Source organism: Canis lupus, chromosome 12, assembly GCF_011100685.1.
Source record: "Canis lupus familiaris isolate Mischka breed German Shepherd chromosome 12, alternate assembly UU_Cfam_GSD_1.0, whole genome shotgun sequence".
Taxonomy (NCBI): Eukaryota; Metazoa; Chordata; class Mammalia; order Carnivora; family Canidae; genus Canis; species Canis lupus.
This window is the reverse complement of record NC_049233.1, coordinates 6,499,830-6,521,816: the sequence shown is the minus strand read 5'-3', so window position 1 is coordinate 6,521,816 and position 21,987 is coordinate 6,499,830. Positions and strand designations below refer to the sequence as shown.

General features: G+C 44.2%; 1 protein-coding gene across 2 annotated transcripts in view; it reads right to left on the bottom strand.

The window, feature by feature from the left end:
- Positions 1 to 21,987, bottom strand: part of TBC1D22B (TBC1 domain family member 22B) — an 83,409-nt gene that overhangs the window by 35,210 nt on the left and 26,212 nt on the right. For both annotated transcript variants that reach the window (XR_005367635.1, XM_038553909.1), the window contains exons 4-8: positions 20,220 to 20,399; positions 19,622 to 19,692; positions 18,099 to 18,227; positions 16,583 to 16,648; positions 12,770 to 12,884 (exon numbers count right to left, since the gene is read on the bottom strand). Coding sequence is in view for 1 of the 2 variants with exons in the window: in XM_038553909.1 (XP_038409837.1) it covers positions 12,770 to 12,884; positions 16,583 to 16,648; positions 18,099 to 18,227; positions 19,622 to 19,692; positions 20,220 to 20,399 (561 nt within the window). In the remaining variant the exon portion in view is untranslated. The remainder of the gene's footprint in view (positions 1 to 12,769; positions 12,885 to 16,582; positions 16,649 to 18,098; positions 18,228 to 19,621; positions 19,693 to 20,219; positions 20,400 to 21,987) is intronic.

The window sequence follows — 21,987 nt, the reverse complement described above, 5'->3', positions numbered from 1 at the left end:
TGCTGGGGAGAGCCTCACATATTCCTCAACTGCCTAGCCATACAAGGCTACTTCATCTACAAAGATGGGGCCAGGAAGCATCTGGAGGTGGGTGCTAAAAAAAAAATTCAGTATCAACTACACTCCCCAATTCCCTCCAAACCAATAGCATTAAAATAGAAAATGGAATATCATTACTATATGATTTAATTTATATAAAGTGTAAAAAACAGGCAAATCTAATCAGGGTGCTAGAAGTTAGGGAAGTAGCTGCCTTTGAGGGAGGAGGGACTAGCAGCGAACACAAGAGGACTTCTGGAGGGATGGAGATGTTCCACGTCCTGATATAGATGCTAGTTATTTAGAGGAAACATATCAAGCTGTGCATGTATGAGATATGTATTTTTTTAAAGTATGTTATTCTTTAAAGTTTACTTTAAGAAGCAAACAAGGAATGCCCTCTTCAGCCTGTAATGAAAATCCGCCATTACTACAGAAGTTTGTCCGGGTTCACCCTTGGCCTCCACACCTCACTGGACAGGGGAGGACAGGATGGGCAGGCTGGATATCACACACAGAGAGTTGGACATGGGGTGGAAGAGGGGCCTCCCAGGAACTCAGAGCAGGGGGCTGGAGTATCCATAGCAGCCCAGGACAAGACCTGGCTGTTGAGTCCCCGGTACCTGAGTACATGGGGAGTTCTTACCAACAACCCATTTTCTCTGAAAATCTGAGTGTTAACTATCAAATAGTAACTGCATCCCCCACCCCCACCCTCCTTCAGGACTTAGTGCAAACGTCCCCTCCTCAGTGTGACCCTGGCTCACTGTCCCGTTTGAGACCTGCTCCTGTTGCCACTAGTGCTGATAGGGCGTTGTCTCCACTTTTACCACTCCATAGCACTCATCACAGTCCGGCAAACACTAACCGTGTTTCTATTCATTGTCTGTTTCTGCTCATCAGAAGTTAGGTTCTATGGGGGATTTTTAAACGTATAATTTATATATAATAGACTACACATAAGTACACAGTTCCTTTTTTTTTTTTGTAAGAGAGAGAGAGAGATCATGTGTGCAAGCAGGGGTCAGGGGGGAGGGGAGGGCAGAGGAAGAGAGAGGATCTCAAGCAGACTCCATGCTCAGTACAGAGCCTGATGCAGGGCTCAATCTCATGACCCTGAGATCATGACTGGAGCAGAAATCAAGTTGTACACTCAACCAACTGAGTCACCCAGGTGCCTTCACAGTTCCATTTTGACCCATGTATACATCTGTGTAAAAGATGCCTCGTTCCATATAGAAAACATTTCCAGCACCCCAGAAATTTCTTAATGCCTCTTCCCAGTCAATCTCCCACCAGAGTCAAGCCCTGCTTTTATTTCTAGTGCCATGGACTATTTCTGAACTCCATTTAAATGGAATCATTTAATGTGTATTTTTTTGGTATCTGACTCCTTTTGCTCAACATAGTAATTTTGGGACAGTTTATTCCACGCTGTTGTGTTTATCAATAGCTCAGTCTTATTATTGCTTAGTATGAATCCAGTGAGTTTTCCTGTTACCAGATATTTGGGTTGGTTCCAATTTTTGTCTATATGAATAAAGTTGCTATGAATATTCTTGTACAGTCTTTTGAAAACTGTAAGCTTTCATTTTCCTTGAATAAACACCTAGAAGTAAGACAGTGATTTGTGTCTGCCTGATTTACTTACAGTCACATCCCCAGTGCCCAGTACAGACACTCCATGAATACTTGTGCTGTCCCTCCCTTAGAAGAGAGAAAACTTCTGGCTAATTCAGCACAGCATCAAAATATTGTAATTCACTGCCCTCTGGTGGCCAAGCCCAGCAAAGCCATACTAGTCCCTGAATGTCTTACAAAGTTATAATGACATTTTCATTCTGTCATTAATCTAGACACATATGGAAGGCCTATTTTGGACATCAAGATAAAAGCACTGGGAATATAAGATATTTAAATACTCTCTGGTCGGGATCCCTGGGTGGCTCAGTGGTTTGCCGCCTGCCTTTGGCCCAGGGCATGATCCTGGAGTCCTGGGATCGAGTCCCACGTCGGGCTCCCGGCATGGAACCTGCTTCTCCCTCCTCCTGTGTCTCTGCCTCTCTATGTCTGTCATAAATAAATAAATAAATGAATAAATAAATCTTTAAAAAAATACTCTCTGGTCTCAAAGAATCATATAATCTGGTGGCAGAGGGCAGCAGGACAACACAAACAATAACCAGTGTGGTAAAGTGCTACAAAAGAAATGTACAGGGTTATGGAAAGAGTGCTATTGGGGTGGCCTGGGCAAAGGAGTGTGAAGGCAGGCTTCCTTTTGTAAAGGATGAATCAGGATTAGCCCAGGGGACAAGAAGGAGATGGTGCAGGATAGGCGTTAGTTTATGTCAATTTGGGACGGTGGAGTTTAAGGGGTGAGGAGGGGAAAAAAATGGGGGGGGGGGGGTGAGGAGGGAACAGATCCCATAAGGCCTTGTACGAGCTCGACAACCTGGCTGCTTGAACCTGTACATGATGGGATGTTCCTAAAGGGTTTTAAGGAGAGGAGCTACATGGGCAAGTCTGTGTTTGAATGGTATATAGGTGGATTTCAAAGAGGATAAAACCAGAGAAGGGAACACACGCGTAGCCATTTCAGCAATCTAGGCTTGACCTAGGGCAGTCACAGAAGAATGAAGAGGGAAGCAGATTTGAAAACATTTAGAACATAAAGTCATCAGACCTTTGTAATTGATTGGATATAGAAGACTGAGACTCATGCACAATTCTTAGCATTTCTGACTTAGGAGTCAGGAAATGCTGCCAACTGAGAGAAAAGAGTGGCTGGATGTGGGGAGAAAAGGAGTCAGTGAAACACGGAGTCTGAGAAGCCCTGGGGCAGCAAAAATTACAGGCTGTCCACAAATAGCTGTTCCCCTCTACTTCTTGGTGAAAGGACCCCTAAAGGGTACTTGGCTACCCAGCCTCATTTGCAGCTAGGTATAGCCATATGACTAAGTGCAGACAAAAGAGATTCAAATCCAAGCACCATACACAACTTTGGGAAATGTCCTTAAATGGAAGGTGTATGCTTTTCTTCCTTTCCTCCTCCATACTGGATGGAATACAGACATGATGGCTGGAGCACAAATAGCTATCTTGGATCACAAGAAGAAAACCACAGGCTGAAAATGGTAGAACAAGGCAGAGGAGACTGGGTCCCTGATATCTTAGGGCAACATAAAAGCCCTGAACTACTGACCTCTCAACTTTTAACGTGAGAGAAGTAAACTTTTCTACCTTCCTTAAGATACTAATATGTGGGGTCCCAGTCACGTGTAGCCACACTAGCCCTAACTGATCATCTACAACGTATCCAAGTGGAAATGTCACACAGGGAACTGGACTCGTAAGTCAGAGGTCTGAGAAAGCCTTCCTTCTGGGAGTTCCATTGCAATGGTGCTTCTGAAAACATCATGCTTCCAGTAAGATGGGAAATGAAAATCCTACTATACTGCTTCAAACAGAAGAGAACAGGAAGAGTTATTTGAAACTGTTTCATTTCGTACTAAGAGAAACCACCAGACACCTACTCTGTTTTTGAAAACAAGACAGGTCATAAGTGCTGCTCTTCTACACAATTTCTTCATGTGTATCACTTAAATAGTTGCTATTAAGCAATTTATTTTGATGATGACTACACTATCAGTCATACTGGACCTTAATATGTTTCTAGTTAGATCAACAATATCATCTAAGCCCAAAAATTCTCATAGATGAGAGTCTGGAGGTACTCCAGTCTCGGGAGTCATAGGCCAAAAACTGTCTCCTTTAGCACCATCACCCTGGGCCCAGGCACAGCTGCCTTATCCACAGATGACCCACTTCTACATGAACAGCTGGCTTCAGCAGATAAAGAAGCTGCCTGGGGGCCAGGCTAGCTATAGACAACTTCTCTGTGAACTCAGAAGGAGTCACTTTTACAACAAACATGACACACTAGATAAGGAAGATCAGGCGCTAATTTATAGAAGTCACAGAGGTGTTACAAGATAGACAGGGGAGGAGATACAAGAGAGGCTTTGATGGAGTAGATCTTCCACACTACAGTAGTTCAGTGAGATGGGGTGACAGGGTAAGGTTACTTGGTGAGACCTGCCCAGGATGACAAGGGCACCAGTCTGGCTTATCCCACAGGCAAAGGATGCCTGAGGCCTCCGGAGTAGGGAGTGTCATAACAAAAGCCTTTACAGCAGCTCCTTATTAGGATGATGCCACTGAAGAGGAGAAAAGCAGTATTATTATCCAGACTAGAGAATTCTTCTCCCCCACCCCTCCTTTTATTTATTTATTTATTTATTTATTTATTTATTTATTTATTTATTTATTTAATTTATTTATTTATTTATTTATTTATTTATTTATTTATTTAAAAGATTTTATTTATTCATGACAGACAGAGAGAGAGACAGAGAGAGAGAGAGAGGCAGAGACACAGGCAGAGGGAGAAGCAGGCTCCACACAGGGAGCCCGACGTGGGGCTCGATCCCGGGTCTCCAGGATTATGTCCCGGGCTGAAGGCGGCGCCAAACCCCTGGGCCATCAGGGCTGCCCAACCCCTCCTTTTTAAAAGCGTAAGCTCTATGCCCAACGTGAGGCCTGAACTCATGACCCTGAGATCAAGAGTCACGTGCTTGACTGACTGAGTCAGCCAGGAGCCCCAAGAATTTTCCTTGAAGGCCACAAACAATGTATCTCTGTTTAAGAAAGATCTTGAGGCTGGGGAGAAGTCTGAATGCCTTATTTCTTTAAAACTTAATTTATATCCCTCAGTTGATAAATACATAAATAAAATGTGGTATATCCATGCAATGGAATATTTGACCATAAAAAGGAATGAAGTACTGACAGATATTACAACATGGATGAACCTCGAAAATGTGCTAAGTGAAAGAAGCAAGGCATGAAAGATCACATACTGTAGGATTCCATTTATATAAAATGTCCAGAAAAGGTAAACTCATAAAGACAAAGTAGATGAGCAATTGCTTAGGGGTAGAGGGGATGGGAAGCTTGGGGGTGATGGCTAAGGAATACACAGTTTCTTCTGGGGGTGATGAAATGTTCTGAATGTCTGAATGGACTATGGTGATAGTTACACAACTCTCTTTGCTAAAAAGTAGTGAATTGCACACTTCAATGGGTGAATTATATGGTATATGAATTCATCTCAATAAAGATAATACAACAAAAAAGCTCACAAAACTTCACTTACGGGGCACGCCTGGGTGGCTCAGGTGGGTGGACATTTGCCTTCAGCTTGGGTCATGATCCTGGGGTCCTAGGATTGAGTCCTGCATCGAGCTCCCTGCTCAGTGGGGACTCTGCTTCTCCCTCCCTCTCCCCCTGCTTGTGCTCTCTCTCACTCTCAAATATATATATAAAATCTTTTTTAAAAAAACAAAAACAAAACTTCACTTATAAATTAATTTACTATAACTCCAATAAAAATTCTAAAAGGTTCCCACTTTCTAAATTTGGCAAGTTGATTCTTTTTTTTTTTTTTTTTAAGATTTTATTTATTTATGAGAGACACACACACACACAGAGAGACAGAGAGAGAGAGACAGGCAGAAGGAGAAGCAGGCTCCACGCAGGGAGCCCGACGCAGGACTTGATCCCGGGTCTCCAGGATCACGCCCTGGACTGAAGGCGGCGCTGAACCGCTGAGCCACCCGGGCTGCCCGGCAAGTTGATTCTAAGTTCACGTGGTGGGCAGAAGAAATGAACAGACATTTCTCCAAAGAAGACAGATGGCTAACAGAACATGAAAAGATGCTTAACATCACTCACCATCAGGGAAATACAAATCAAAACTGCAATGAAATATTACCTCACACCTGGCAGAATGGCTAAAATTAACATAAGAAACAACAAGTGGGGATCCCTGGGTGGCGCAGCGGTTTAGCGCCTGCCTTTGGCCCAGGGCGCGATCCTGGAGACCCGGGATCGAATCCCACATCAGGCTCCCGGTGCATGGAGCCTGCTTCTCCCTCTGCCTGTGTCTCTGCCTCATTCTCTCTCTGTGTGTGTGTGTGTGTGTGTGTGTGACTATCATAAATAAATAAAAATTAAAAAAAAAAAAAAAAAGAAACAACAAGTGTTGGTAAGGATGTGGAGAGAAAGGAACACTTACACTGTTGGTGAGAACGCAAAATGGTGCAACCACTGTGGAAAACAGTACAGAGGTGCCTCAAAAAATTAAAACTAGAACTACTCTATAATTCAGGCAGGAATCACACTACTCAGTATTTACCCAAAGAATACAAAAATAGAAAATAGGAAGTATACATGCACCCCTATGTTTACAGTAGCATTATTTACAATAGCCTAGATATGGAAGCAGCCCAAGGTGTCCACGAACAGATGAGTAGATAAAGATGTGGTATATATACACAACAGAATATTACTCAGCCAAAAGAAAGAATGAAATCGTGCCATTTGCAATGACATGGATAGAGTTAGAGGGTATTATGCTCAGAGAAATAAGTCAGACAGAAAAAGACTAATACCATATGATTTTACTCATATGTGGAATTTAAGAAACAAATAAAAAAAATGAGCAAAGGGAAAGAAAGAGAATGAAGGGCAAACCAAGAAAGAGACTCTTAACTCTAGAGAATTCACTGATGGTGACCAGAGGGGAGAGGATGGAGGGGATGGGTGAAACAGGTAATGGGGATTGAGGAGAGCACTTGTGATGAGCACCAGCTGATGTGTGAAGTGCTGAATCACTACATTGTACACCTGAAACTAATATTACTCTGTATGTCAACGGAATTCAAAATAAAATTAAAAAAAGAAAAAAATAGAAACATAAAAATAAAATAAAAGTTCATGTGGAAGAAGAGCCAAGACAAGTTTTAAAAAGGATGATGAATGGGCCCTGGAATAATGATAAAAACACACTATAAAGCTCAAAATCCCAAGCTGTTGTGCTACTTGCATAGAAATGGAGATAAATGGAAGAGAATAAAGAAGTAGAGCCATGTAAATAAAGGAATTAATATTATATTATGAAGAGGGATGTCATAGCAGCAAAGAAAGGATGGTTATTTATAAATGGTGCTGAAATATTGAACCATTCAGATGCACAGAAACTTTAATCTCAACCCTCACCATACAGGAAAACAAATTAGTTACGATATTTTACAAGCGAAATGTAAAAACAAACCCACAAGAGTATAGGAAAAAACATGGAAGACTATTTTCATAATACTGGGGTGGGGACGGAAAGACTTCCTAAGCAAGATACTGAATCCCAAAACCACCAAGGACGCCTCCTACAGGTCTTCAGCACAACTTGCCAAGACTGGTTTACTTGTCATTTGCGGAGCTCTCCACTAGAGGGCAGGGCTCGCACCTGTCGGCTTAGCCTCTCTCTGGGGTACCCGGCAGGGGCTCGAGCAGAATGGGCAGATTTGACCACGTAAAAATTAGTTCTATATAAGGAGACACAATAAACAGAGTTAAAAGACAAATGATGGTCTTGGAGCAAAACGATACTAGGCTGAACTATATAAAATTCCCATTGTGGGGGTAAGGGTCAAAACGGCTGAAAATTTCGTGTGGTATGACCTAATATTTTTAACACATATAAGATAAAGGATGAATATATCTAATCTACAAAAAGTTCTTGCAAAACAACAAGACCAAAAGTCCAGCAGGAGAAGAGGGTAAAGGATTTGAACCAGCAGATCACAAAGAGACAAACGCTAATACGTACACATAAGAACAGATAAACAACCTCACTCACTCATGAGCAAGCGGTACAAACACTGAAACACAAACCATGGCTTATTTGCCAGATTGGGGAAACAGAATTAGATCGAGGTATCTAGTTTTGCTATGGTTGTGGAGAAAAGTGCACCCACACATTAGTGGTTAGGGTATAAATTGGTATAAACTTTTCTGGAACGTGATTTAATAGTACCTATTTGGCATGCTTTTCGGACTAGCAATTTCACTTCTGGGACTCTCCTTCAGAGAAATATGTTTGTTTGTTTTTAAGATTTTATCTTTAAGTAATCTCTACACCCAATGTGGGACTTGAACTCATAACCCCAAGATTCATGCTCCTCCAACTAAGCCAATCAGGCACCCTGGGAAAAATATGTATATTTTAACAGAAATACACAGAAAATATATACTAGGGTATTCAAAATATGTACAATATTATTATTATTTTTAAAAGATTTTATTTATTTATTCATGAAAGACACAGAGAGAGAGAGAGAGAGAGAGAGAGAGGCAGAGGGAGAAGCAGGCTCCATGCCGGGAGCCTGATGTGGGACTCGATCCCGGGACTCCAGGACCACACCCTGGGCCAAAGGCAGGCGCTAAACCACTAAGCCACCCAGGGATCCCCTACAATATTATTTTTTAAAATATTTTTTATTTCTTTATTTGAGAGAGAGAGAGAGAGGGAGGGAGAGAAAGAGAGAGAGAATGAGCAGAGGCAGAGGAAGGAGACTGAGTGGGGAGCCCAATGCAGGGCTCAATCCCAGGACCCCAGGATCGTGACCTGAGCCGAAGGCAGACGCTTAATTGACTGAGTTGTCCAGGTACCCCTGTACCATATTATTTGTAATAGCTAAAAACTGTAGACAACTTAAATGTCTTTTTACAGAAGGATTGTTAAATAAACTGTAGTGAAGTCAGTTGTTATGGAAACAAATGTCATTGCTGAAAATGATGAAATAGATCTGTATGTCCAGACTTGGAAAGCTGGTCATAATTTTTTTTTTTTTTTACTGAAGACAAGCAAGATACAGTATAGATAGTTGGGGCACCTGGCTGGCTCAGCTGGTAGAGCACACAACTCTTGATCTCAGGGTTGTGAGTTCAAGCCCCACATTCGGTATAGAGATTACTTAAATAAAATCTTTGAAAAGAAGTATGGATAGTTTAAACTCATTTTTTCCAAACACAATAAAAAAAAAATATGTGCAGTACACACAGGAAAAGGTCTAGAAGAATACACACCAGACCAGGGTGGGAGGTAGGGGTGAATAATTACACTTCTATATATACATAAATACATACATACATACATACATATATATTTATTTAAGAGAGAGCTAGCATGAGCACGAGTGTGCAGGGAGAGGCAGAAGAAGAGAGAGAATCCCAAGCAGATTCCATGCCTAGTGCAGAACCGCACCCAGGGCTCCAATCTCACCACCCTGAGATCATGACCTGAGCCAAAATCAAGACGGACACTCACTCAACAGAGCTACTCAGGAGCCTTCTGTTTTGATTTTTTTAATGAGCATATACTTCTTCTATCCATTTTTTTTTTTTAAGGCAAGGAGCAGTAAGAAATGTACTGCCTGCTTTGGAGCACAGAATGGAGTAGCAGAACCATTAGAAGTCCAAGAACAGGGATCTAAGTTGAAACACCAGCAAGTCATATAAACAGGACAGGCATTAAGGTCAAAAGACCTGGGCCTGAGTCTAGAAAGCTTATTAAATCTTTGAGCCTTGGATTTCTCACTTGTAAATTGAGCGAATACATCTACCTTAAAGAGGTATTAGGGCCTACTGAATGAAATACAATATGTCAAACTGCTTCACAAAATGATAAAATGCTTTAAGAATTAGGGTATTATCACTAGTTGGCATGGCCAAGCCCCAGGGTGAAAACCAGAAAAACAAGGGCTAAAGCTACAGACTCTTAAGGGAAAAAAGAGGGATGGGAAGTAATAGAGTAAGAGAGATTTAAGAGACATGTCAACGAATTAGAATGTGTGGACCCAATCTGCACCCTGATTCAAGCCAACTATTAAATATGAGAATCAGAAAAATTTGAATGTTGATTGTATATTATTAGATTATACTAAGGAGCTATTATAACTGTTTAGCTGTAATACAGAATTGTGGCTGTGGGTTTCTTTAATCACTGTCTTCTAGAGGTACACACAGAAATATTTATGGATGAAATGATATGATGTGAATGGACAGAGGTACAGATGAAACAAGACTGGCTGGTGAAGCTTGGGTGAGAGATATGGAGATTTGTGGTAATTTTTTCTATTTTTACATGTTTGAAACTTTACCTAAAGTTTTTATAAAAAATGAATGGACCCCGGGGCACCTGGGTGGCTCAGTGGGTTAAGTGTCTGGTTCGGGGCAGGTCATGATCCTGGGGTCCTGGGATGGAGCCCTGAGTTGGGCTCCCTGCTCAACAGGAAGTCTGCTTCTCCCTCTCCCTCTGCCTCTGTCCCTCCCTCCTGCTCCTGCTCTCTCTCTCAAATAAATAAATAAAATCTTAAAAAAAAAAAGAAAAGAATGGACCCCACCTTCCTCAGGAGGAGGTACCAAGACCTTTCTGAAGTCTGTTGCAGAAGTAAAGCTGGGGACAGCCTTGCCAAGACTGGCCCCAAGGAAGGGTGGAGAAGCCCATGCTTTACTGTGTAAACAGTGTAGGTCAGCAGGTGGGGCTGACAAATACAAAGATCAGGATGCAGTCCTATGTCTAGCAAAGAAAGACACGGTGGGACAGCCTGGGTGGCTCAGCGGTTTAGTGCTGCGTTCAGCCCAGGGCCTGTTCCTGGAGACCTGGGATCGAGTCCCACGTTGGGCTTCGTGCATGGAGCCTGCTTCTCCCTCTGCCTGTGTCTCTGCCTCTATGTTTCTGTCATGAATAATAAATATAAGTAAATAAAATCTTAAAAAAAAAAAAAAGAAAGACACGGTGCTTGGTGGGACAACAGAGTTGTGCCTACAGAAAGAAAAGGAAAATTTGGTACAAACTATAAATGGCAGCTAACAGGATAATTAAATATCCAATTAGAACTGCAGCTGCTGCAGATTATCTTTAACTGACTTAATACTGTTACCAAGATTTCATGCCAGCATTTACACTTCAACTGTAGATTAGTGAATGGATTAATACCTTCTTGGACTCATCCTTTAATACTACTTCAGAAAAGTGCTATTGCAAGAAGCAACCCCCAAAATCCAATAGATCAGCTGCAGTGCTCTTAATAAAGTTAAACACAGAGAATTAAACTGCTTCTGAAAGCTGACCTATTAATGTGAAGAGAAAATGAAAAGTCCTCTAGCAAAAGCTTTATTTATATGCTTTTGGTAGCCACATTCTAACTAGTCTTTCTTTGCTTAGGATCCTCTGATCAAGTGGGTAAGAGTGACCTTACACCCAGTTCTGCCCTAGTTGCTGCCACTAAGGGGACAAGGAATGGTGTCATTAGGTTACCTTACTTTTCAGAGACTGCATCATTCTTAAAAGACCAAAACACCAGCCATTGAGCCCTATAAGAATACAATGAGTGGGATGGATCAAGTGAGAGAGTTTTATTTATTTTTTTAAATTTTTATTTATTTTATGATAGTCACACAGAGAGAGAGAGAGAAGCAGAGACACAGGCAGAGGGAGAAGCAGGCTCCATGCACCGGGAGCCCGACGTGGGACTCGATCCCGGGTCTCCAGGATTGCGCCCTGGGCCAAAGGCAGGCGCCAAACCGCTGCGCCACCCAGGGATCCTGTGAGAGAGTTTTATACCCTCACTCTACAAGGGGCTCTACTCTGGTCTACTTCTCATTACCCTCCTACCCTCTCACACTAGCTTCCTCCAAAACCCACAATAATCCACCCACTCAAGGGCCTAAAGAAAAGGGTTCTAGTCCTCACTGTGCCACCAATAAGGAGGGCACAGGATAACCCTCATAATGGGTTATGAAGCAGGACACCTCATACATAACCCAGCAGTGAAATAAGGAGATTAGATGGTGTTCTTAGACCCCCTCCAACGTTCTGATTCCCCCATGAGCACCCCTGTAACTGGCTGAGAGAACCAACATGACATATGAGTTTTCCTGTCAATCTCTAAGCACAAGCAGTTAAAGAACCAAAAGGAGAAGAGGAGGACCCTCAACTCCTTTTAAGACTCTGCAATTCAGGCCTGGCCATTGGAGGAGGCTTGCAACTTAAGAAAATCTAACTGCTACTATGATATTCAATCATTCTATCCAAAGTGACACAAACCAGGGCACCTGAGTGATTCACTCATCAAGCACCTGCCTTCGGATCAGATCATGATCTCAGGGTCCTGGAATCAAGCTCCACATCTGGATCCCTGGTCAATGGGGAGCCTGCTTCTCCCTCTCCTCCCCACTCTGGGTACTCGCTTTCTCTCTCAAATAAATAAATAAAATCTAAAAAAAAAAAAAGTGACAAAACCCTAACAGGGTAAGAAGCGAAGGAGGAGGGGAGAAATCAAGGTCCTGGAGCTCTCCTTGGCCTCTTTCACTACCTCCAAGGTGAGCTTGATTCTGGTGCCACCACTTTTCCTCCTCTATACGGCCACATCCTGCTGTTAAGATACAGCATTTGAACTCATGTGTGAAGACCTGATATACAATCTAAAATTCCAGCTTTCACGCATGAAGGCCTGTGTTTGAGAGAAGTTCAAAATAACTATAAAATGACCTCTAATAAAGCATCAAACCATCTGTTTATGGCAAAACATAAAGGTATCAACTTGGACATTCTGTAACAAAGCAGGTCCTTTCTGGGTGAGATCTGTGGCCATCTCAAGAGAGAAATTCCAGGCTGCTACTGCTGTCAAAACAGGTTTAGCTGTAAATTCGAAGGCCACGATCTCTTTTTAAGCAAGACATGTCTAGTGGCTGCACTCTTGGGAAAGACAAACAGACCACAGATAAGAAAGAGCAATAGTTTGTTCAACTTGGTACTCATGCTTCTTACCCACATATTCTGAGAGGAAGACGACAAAGAACGGAGTGACCAGGTCATTAATTCCCTGGACATACCCACTGGCAGGGTGTCGGATGGCCCAAATAAATAGAATTCTTTCGAAGATCTAGGAAAATGAGAAAGAAGACATGACTGTTAAATCACAGGGAGACTCCCTCCCTCCATTTGCCTACCTCAGGGACATGGCCAAAAGTTTAGGAAATTCTAAAACTGCTGGGGGACAAAGGAAGTACATAAAAATGCAGAAAGTTTCTAAGATGCTTGTTTTTAAGCAGGGGTAGAGAGTTTGCCCTTTGTTTCTCTTTGCAGTATGCAGTCCCTGGGATATAAAATTGGGAAAAGGGAAGGACAGTGACACAAATATCTTAGGAGAAAGTCTGCTACAGAGGTCACTAACCCAGGCCACCACACTCTCATCTGTACATTAACTGGTTTTCAATCTCCAGAAACAAGACAGTGGGTCACTAAGTTCTGATACCTTTTCTGAATCTTTTTTTATCATCACCAGATGTGGGGAGGAAACACCTTCTCCACCACACTCTCCTTTCTCCCTGCTGAGACAGAAAGAAATGGAGATCTCGCTTTACTTCTAGCCCAGCCTGACTGGGAGCCAGTGACTGACTGTCAATGCAGGAAGTCACTTCATGTGTCAGGATGCAACCCAGACACTCGATGAGGGATAGGAAGTGAAATAAACTTAATCCTACAGCTGGGGACTTAAAAACAGATAAATCAGCCTGGGCCTCCATGGGAAAGCCACTGGGGTTAAGTACATTAGCCACCAAAGGCCAGAGACCTAGACTGGGGAGAAAGAAAAGATCTTTTGGTCCCTTTTCAGAGTCTGGCCCTGTGCCATTCAGCTACACCCCCTCTGACTTCATTAGGCCCTCTCAGTAGCCCCCCACCACCACGTTTTCTCTGATGCTACTCATTCCCTGGCTTCATCCCGGTGACCACAACTCCTGAGTTCAACACATTCTTTACACTGGCTTTGACTGGGCTGCCTCCCGTCTCTGTGAGCCACATCAGACAGATAGCAGAACTGATGGTGACTGGTGACTGTGTGTGGAGGCACAGGAGATGAGCAGGTCTCCAGAGCGCATGGGTTCTGGGGCAGATTGCAGAGACCTTCTCAGAGTCAGGTTCAAGGGAGAACCACCCCTCCCCCAACGGAAAACAATAGGAAGGAAATGTTTGTATGGCTTTGGAGTTGGTGAGCTAGTGTAGGAAAGAAGTAGAGAATCCAGAGACACAATAAAGGATGTTTCCCAGCCCCCATGTTGAGTCTGCCTTCCAGCTGGCAGAGGGAGCTGAGAAACACACCCATTGTCAACACTGCTGCCCTTATAGACAGTGAGAACAAAGCCCTGCCTGGAAGCAAGCTGGCTTCTCTGCCTCCACTAGACTTGCCTGTCCACTTGCTCTCTGGGGCCGAGGGAAGGGTGTGACATCCTCATTTGTGTTAGGCCCAAGACTAATGGAGGCCCTCTTAAATGCTTTCATCCCTCCCTTGAAACAGCTCAATGTGGACCCACCACGTTCAGGAAGATCTCAAGGAGCCCCTGCCCTGCCACTTGTGCCCTATGTCTGTCTGGATGTCTCTGTTAGTCCTGAAGGACTCACCAGGGCTTCTACTCCACCCTCTCAGCTCCTTGCTGATACACAAATCCCAACTGGCTGGTTTTAACAATGGCCAGGTGCGTGGAAGCTAGTGGTTCACAGTCAGGAGACTTGTGATAATCCCTCTCCAGTAAGGATGGAACAATGCAGATGTGCACACACTGTACAAGTGAAGATGCCAAAGGCATGGAAATTGAAGAGCACCAGGCCTGGTTACCAGGGGGAGACCATGGAATCTCGTGACAGAAAAACATCCAGGATAATCTTGCCTTGTAGAGGAGTGAAGAGGATAATCCCTAAAGGTTTTTCTTGTACCTCTTGTACTTGTGTGGGTAATTCTGACTTACTACAGTCAATTCTCAAGGATCTTTCAGATATGCAAAGCAAGTCTTTCAATATTCAGTGTTCTTAGTTTTCTTAAAATGCCTTGGCTGGCATTTTAAGAATTAAGTACTACTCTTTGACTATAGCCCGTTAGATGCAAAGATGATTCAATAAAAAAAAAATGAAAAGAAAATACTTTGAGTTTCCTTCTTTGTATTCAGGCTCCACTCCTGGGAGAAGCATTTTAAACAAACTACTTTCCCTGTCACAAAGTTGACAGTAAGCATGCACAGGGAAGGGAAACATCTGAGAATCTCCGAGTTAAAGTGAGGAATAAGCAGGGCTGAGCTGTAGGAAGCAAGGGGAGACACAAAGGGATCCTCACTGGGTTTTTAGCTTCCTCTGAGCTGAATCCTAGAGGCAAAATCATGGTGTCACCCTCAAAATCTTCTTGATGCTATTGGTAAGTCATGAGGGACCCCACCAATAGAGATCTATATTTAAATAGAACTATGAATATAATCTATACTCAAATAGAAATTATCTTGAGCAATTATCACCATCCCTCTATTAGGAGGATAACTGAGAACAGAGGTCAGAGAGCACTCACACCCAGTGTCCTAGCTACTGTGAAGCTGCTAAGGAAATCCCTAATCTCAAGGAGGTTATAATTACTGCTTAGGTAAAAAAATAATAGTCCCACTGAGACCTTGCATGTGCTCCACTAACTTGGTTAGGTCTCATGGTATCATTACTAATTCAACTTCTGGGTATATACCCAAAAGGATTTAAACCAGGGACTCAAACAGGTATTTGCACACCTATGTTCATAGCAATGTTATTCACAAGACCCAAAAGGTGGAAGCAACCCAACTGTCCACAGACAAATGAAGGGATTAATGATATGGGTTATATACACACAAGGAATATTATCCAGTTTTAAAAAGAAGGAAATTCTGACACATGCTATGACATGGATGAACCTTTAAGATACTATGCTAAGTGAAACAAGCCAGTAACACAAGGATAAACATTATGTGATCCTTCTTATTTGAAGTACCCAAAATATGCAAATTCATAGACACCAAATAGAATGGTGGTTGCAGGGGAATGAAGACTTACTGTTTAATGGGTACAGAGTTTTAGTTTGGGAAGATGGAAAAAAGGCCTCAAGATGGGTGGTGGTGATGGCTATACAACAAGTGTGAATGTACTTAATAGCACTGAACTGTACACTTGAAAATGGTTAAAATGGGTACATCTGGGTGGCTCAGACAGTTAAGCATCTGCCTTCAGCTCAGGTCAAGATCTTGGGGTTCTGGGATCAAGGCCCGAATTGGACCTCACACTCATGAGTAGCCTGCTTCTCTACCTCCCTCTGCCTCTCCTCCTGTTAATACTCTCTCTCTCTCTCTCTCAAATAAATAAATAAAATCTTAAAAAAAAAAAAGAAAAGAAAAAAAAATGGTTAAAATAGTATCTTTCATGTTACATGCACTTACCACAATAAAAAAACAATCACCATCCCAGCTTGATAAAGTATAGCAAGCACAGGACAAGGAATTCTAAGGTGTGAGTTCTAGTCTTCATTCTGTTACCAGGTAGCTTTAAGATTCTGGGTAAGTCCCTTAACTTCTCAAAGTGCTACCTGGCCCACAGACTTGTCCAGAAGAGCAAATGAGAAAGCACAAGAATGTGCTCTGCAAAGACCACGGCTCCATATCTGAACATAAGGCACTACCATGATTAGCCATAAACCTGCACATGGCTGGAAGGAGGGCTGGGGCACCCGCATGCAGAACAGGTGCTGCAGGGCTTCCGGGGGGAAAAAGGGCTGAGAATGGGAAGCACTTCCCTCACCTCCTGTACAAGTGGTTGCTGGAACAACGGAATGAGAGGGTTTGTCCTTGGAATGTCAATGTGGATCTGCAACAGAGAAGTCAGGTCTAAACACACAAATGCCGGTTTGTTCTTCTGAGACGTTCTTTTCTTAAGAACTGGGAATCAAGGGAGTAAGAGTGAGAGCACATTGTATATTTAGAAAGAACTGACAGACACACTAAAAAGGTCTAGTAAAACCCACCTGTTCACCTGGAATACCTTTCCATGATGGCAGTTACTCACCAAAAGTGACGATACCACCCCAAATAAACCACTCACATTGGATAGGAATAGGCTTCACAACCTAAGAGAGGCAACTGTCTTTTCCTCTTGCTCTGGAGTCTGTTTCACTCTGGGTGGACACCTACTCAACAGGTATGATCACACTGTGTACCCCTCTTTCAGAATCATCAATAGCTGCTGGGAACTGAAAGAGCTCTGAGAGCTGCAGACATGTGCCAGGATGGGGAACCAGAGGGAGCTGGCCTTCTGTAACTGGCGCTGAAAGTTCTCACTTCTGTTACCAAAGAGGTCACTACAGTTGGTTTCAGCTGGAGGATTTCTCAGTGTCCAATCTAATGACCCCCAAGGACTGTGACGGCAGAGGCTACTTCAGTTCCTAAGGCTTACTGAGGACAGCTGCCAGCACCCAGTCTTTTCGTCCTCTCTCCCTTCTTCTTCCTTCCCTCCTTTTTTGGCTGGCTGTGGGGGCCATTCGGAGGATGACGGGACACTCCCTGCCAAGCCTACTGGTAACTACTGCTCCTGCAGACAGGTGGACAGATGTGGGTGCTGAGAAGGCACTGCAGCCGCCAGGACATCCTAATGCCACAGTCTGGAGGAACTGGACCACTCCTGGGTGAGCTCATCTTTCATTTTGTGCCCCAGGACCCTTACTACTTGTAGTCTGGGGATTAGTAGCATTGGCACCATCTGGGAGTTTGTTAGAAGTGAAGATCTTGCCCCAGACCCCCTAAATCAGAATCTGCATTTTATCACAATCCTTAGGTGGGATTTTTATCAAGATCCTAGCTAATTTGTATGCATGTTAAGGTTTGAGAAGCATTGCCAGTGATTAGTGCCAAAAACAAACAAACAAACAATTTAAAATGGCTAAAATCAGGGATCCCTGGGTGGCGCAGCGGTTTGGCGCCTGCCTTTGGCCCAGGGCGCGATCCTGGAGACCCGGGATCGAATCCCACATCAGGCTCCCTGTGCATGGAGCCTGCTTCTCCCTCTGCCTGTGTCTCTGCCTCTCTCTCTCTCTCTCTGTGACTATCATAAATAAATAAATAAATAAAATTAAAAAAAATAAATAAATAAAATGGCTAAAATCAGAGCTACTAATTAGAAAGAGAGGAAGCAGTTCTGAGTGTAAATTTAATCCTAAACCGCACACTAGAGCCTGAAGACTTGTAAATCCCGCACCATGACAGTCCTCCCAGGAGACATACCTAAAAATTATGATTAGTAACCAAAAAGATGATGACTGTACCTGTCGGTAGGTATCCTGGTGATGTTCCTCATTTCGAGAGTCATAATACTGCTCAATGAAGCCAAAATATTCCTCTCGCTTCCGCTGCAGGGTCAACTTCCTCCTCTCGGTGTTTGCTGGGAGATAGCCCTACAGACAGGACTGCTGGTCAGATGGGGACACACGTTGGTTGGATGAATCCTTAATATGTATTTTAGCCTAAGCAGTGGCTTGGAAACTGTCAATGGAATGGAAGGACAACTGCCAAGAGGACAAGAGTAATCCCTTTTTGGGTCTGGCCACCCAGTGTTTGCCCTCTCCTTCTTCAATGAGACCCACATGTGGGCAGATGAAGCAAGGCCAGCTTTCCCAGGGTTATTTACACCCATGGCCCTGCACTGCGTTTGGACCGTGTTCTGCTGGGGAGCACTCCAGAGCTCCCAGAGTTGGCCCGGCAGAGCAATGAATGTAGGTCAATGGGAGGGAACTGGAGCTGAGTCAGGGCCTCTGAGGGCTGCATGTGTGCAAGGCAATATGTCCAAGAATCCCAGCAATACAGCCACCTCTATGACACATCTCAGTGGTGTGCCGTGTAAGTCTGTGCCAGTCACATATTCTTTTCCACGGTAACCGTCAGAATTACCAGCTTAGAAAGCGGAATGGAATCTGTGACATAGCAGCTATGATGTGCAGACACAGAACTCCCGGCAGCGGCTTCCTGGCTAGTCAAAGCTCCGGGCCAACTTTCCTTCTTAGCCCTGGTCTAGAGCCCACTCTCCATTCTTGCATCTCTTGTTCCCCTTCCGTTCTCACCAAATCTACTCTCGGTAGCATTTACAGTTATTAGAAGTGGCACAGCCAGTGATAACATGGTTGCAAAACTGGGAGTGGGGGACATTCAGGAGAGAGGCCCTTCCTTTCACAGACATTTAGGTAGTACATTCCACAGCCAGCGCCTGGAGAGCAGGGACTGTGCTTTATTCGTGTTTATGTATCCGTGCAGCACCTGGCACCATGCCTGGCAAACAGCAGGCCCATAATCATTCCTTACTGGATGAATGAATGAATGTGACAGGCTCAGGAAATACTACTGTCCCTATACCAGTGGCTGGCACAGTGCTCTGTCCCTGAAAGGTGGTCTGGTGCAGGCTTCTGAGGGAGGCCCATTTCTCAGCCCTGCACGGCTACAGAGTGGCTTTCCACCATTCTGGTTATTCCTCCTGAAAAAGGACAGAAGTCCAGGGAACGTGGAAACTTCCCCAAATAAGTGCTGGGATCCCCAGCTCACTGTACTCCTTCTCCTTGGTGCTGAGAACATGAAATTGTGACTATAGGGAAAAGCAGTGCTCTTCTATATATGTGTGAATACACTTGCAAGAATGTGTCTCTTCATGCACGGAAATAGATGACAGCCCCACAGATCTGCTGTACGCAGTGGGACTGGAGAAATCTATGCAGTTAAGATGAATGTGCCCAGACTAACCTCATCAGGTAGGAAGGGCTGTGTGAGGCTCACGCTTCTCTACACAGTGGGTAGAACTCACCGACAGGAGTCTCCAGGTTACAGGTCGAACCTCCCTGGGAACCCCTGGCCAGCTACACTTCCTCAGTTCATCTGCAAATAGATAACAACCTCGTTGGATTAGCTCTTCCCAACAAATGCCCTAAAACAAACTTCACTGGGCACTGCCTGATTCCTCGTGCTGTTCAAGAAAGACCACCACCAGCAGCTACTGACAAGCACAGGGAAAAAGTCCCAAACAGCAGCCCTGAGCAGCTAAGTGGCCAAGACATGGCTCCACAGGGGTGATGCAGTCAGCTCAGAGATCAGACTTAGAAGGGAAAAGGAAGACCAGTTGGGCATGGATTTCATTTGGAATCACCTTGAGGTAGAGATGACAAAAGCCAGAAGAGTTGCACTATGGTCTACAGGCCACAGAATCCAGTCCCATCTAACTTGGTCCCTATTTTCTAGTAATGTACTTCTGACTTAATACCTGCATGTCACTGCAATGGGCACCAGATCAGGAGATGCTGGAAAAGTAAAAGAAGGAAGAATAAAGAGCAATAGCTTCCAGGTCTCTCTCTGAGAATTCCAGTCACCAAGAGGTCCTACCTTGTTCGGGGCTCATGGGGACTCACCTAAGTCAGTGTTGTGGCTGGAGAGAAGCTGACGGAACTTTTCTAGGCGGGTTTTCTCCCGGACAGTCATTGGGGGCGCTCCAGAAGCATTCTGGTCTGAGATGCGGGCAACCAGGGGGATGATGGGTCGGAGAGGGAGTGACTGCTGTTTGTGGAGTGGGTTCCTCAGGCATGTATCACCTGCAATAGTGAAAAAGAGTACAGGCAGCGTGTAGAGCACAGACTCAGAGGAGCCCTACGCTGGCTGTTTAGTACTGGCCTCTCTGCCTGAACAGCATCTGTGCCGCTGGCGGGCTGCCCAAAGGTGCCCGCTGAGGGGCAGCCCGGGGACGCAAAGCCAGCTGCGCTCCACACATCTACCCAGAGGAAGGGCTGCATTTTTATCACATCCTACGAAGCTACCTTACATGCTAACAGAGACTCGATGCCGTAGCAACTTTGAGAGCTTTTTTGGCAACTCCGGATTGCCAAAAAAAATCAAGTCTTTTCTTTCTACCCCAACTTAGAATGTTCTCTCATGCCTAATATTGAGTGTGGGAGCAGCAGAGTCGAAGGCAGTGTTTGCCTTCTCTTTCATCACAGAGCACATAGGAAATGATGACACAGGAAAGCACGTGTAATAAAAACAGGTGGCTGCTTGCCTGAAAGCCCAGGCCCCAAGCAGCTGTCCCAAAGACTGAGAGAGTCAAAAGCCATGGCAAATTCTAACCTGTTCTTGGCCCATCCATGTGCCCTGCACACCAGATGAGAAGTAATGACCCAAGACAATTCTGTTTTGGGAGGCTAAAGTTCCTCTGTGCTCCCACATTTCCCACCAAGATGAACCAGCTTTTAATTCTGTAAGGGTAGGACTGAAATAACAGGAACACAGACTCAAGCAGAACCAGATGTCTGGTTCTAGACATTTCTAACCTAGATAGTAGGCAGGAGAGATGAGTGGTGCAGCACTGACCTTATTGAGTTCTTACTGTGTATGAGACACCATGCTGGTCATATTTACATAGGATCTCTCATTTGATTCTTACAACATATAGTAGTGATTTAGTGCTCCTCTATGGATAAAGAAACTATAGCTCAGAGAGGTTAACAGTGATTGACTAGTGAGACCTGAGAAGCCATCTTGCATCTGTCTGCCTCCAAAACCCTTATTTGTTTTACCACCCCAAAGAAAACTTAGTTTTAAATTCTGACTGTCCTTCCATGACTGTTTCATATCCTTCAACTGTCTGGTCCTTAAGAAGGAGTCCCCACAAGAATTAAATGATGAACACGCCACAGCCCCCACAACTAGAAGGTTTACAGAAATGACTGCCACAGGGAACTTGGCTAGGGGGAGGCCCAGTGTCACATGGGGCCTAGAACATGTGCACTGCACACCACACAGCTGAGAGCATGTGCCCCTCTGATAACACAGATTAACAGATGATGCTCACAGAAAGGAGCCTCACAGAGGGAATGCTCTGGACCGTCCTGGCTGCACACGAGCAGCACCTCCATTAGGGACTGTGGTGGGGGCCATCCTCACACTTGGCCCCTTGGAGGCCCTCTGTCACAGCACACAGACACTTCCAAGAGCCTATAGCCATGGTCACTGGGTCGGTCAACACCCAACACCCATGTGGGCATGGCTCCCAAGGCTCAGCCTGGGTCCCAAGTCAGTGATGGAAAGTGGCTGTGGAATAATTTTAAAGGCCTTATGGCCTGATTTCATGACGACGTGTTTATTCTGAAACTGTGGACGTGGTTCCCTTAGAACCCAAGTCAGGGC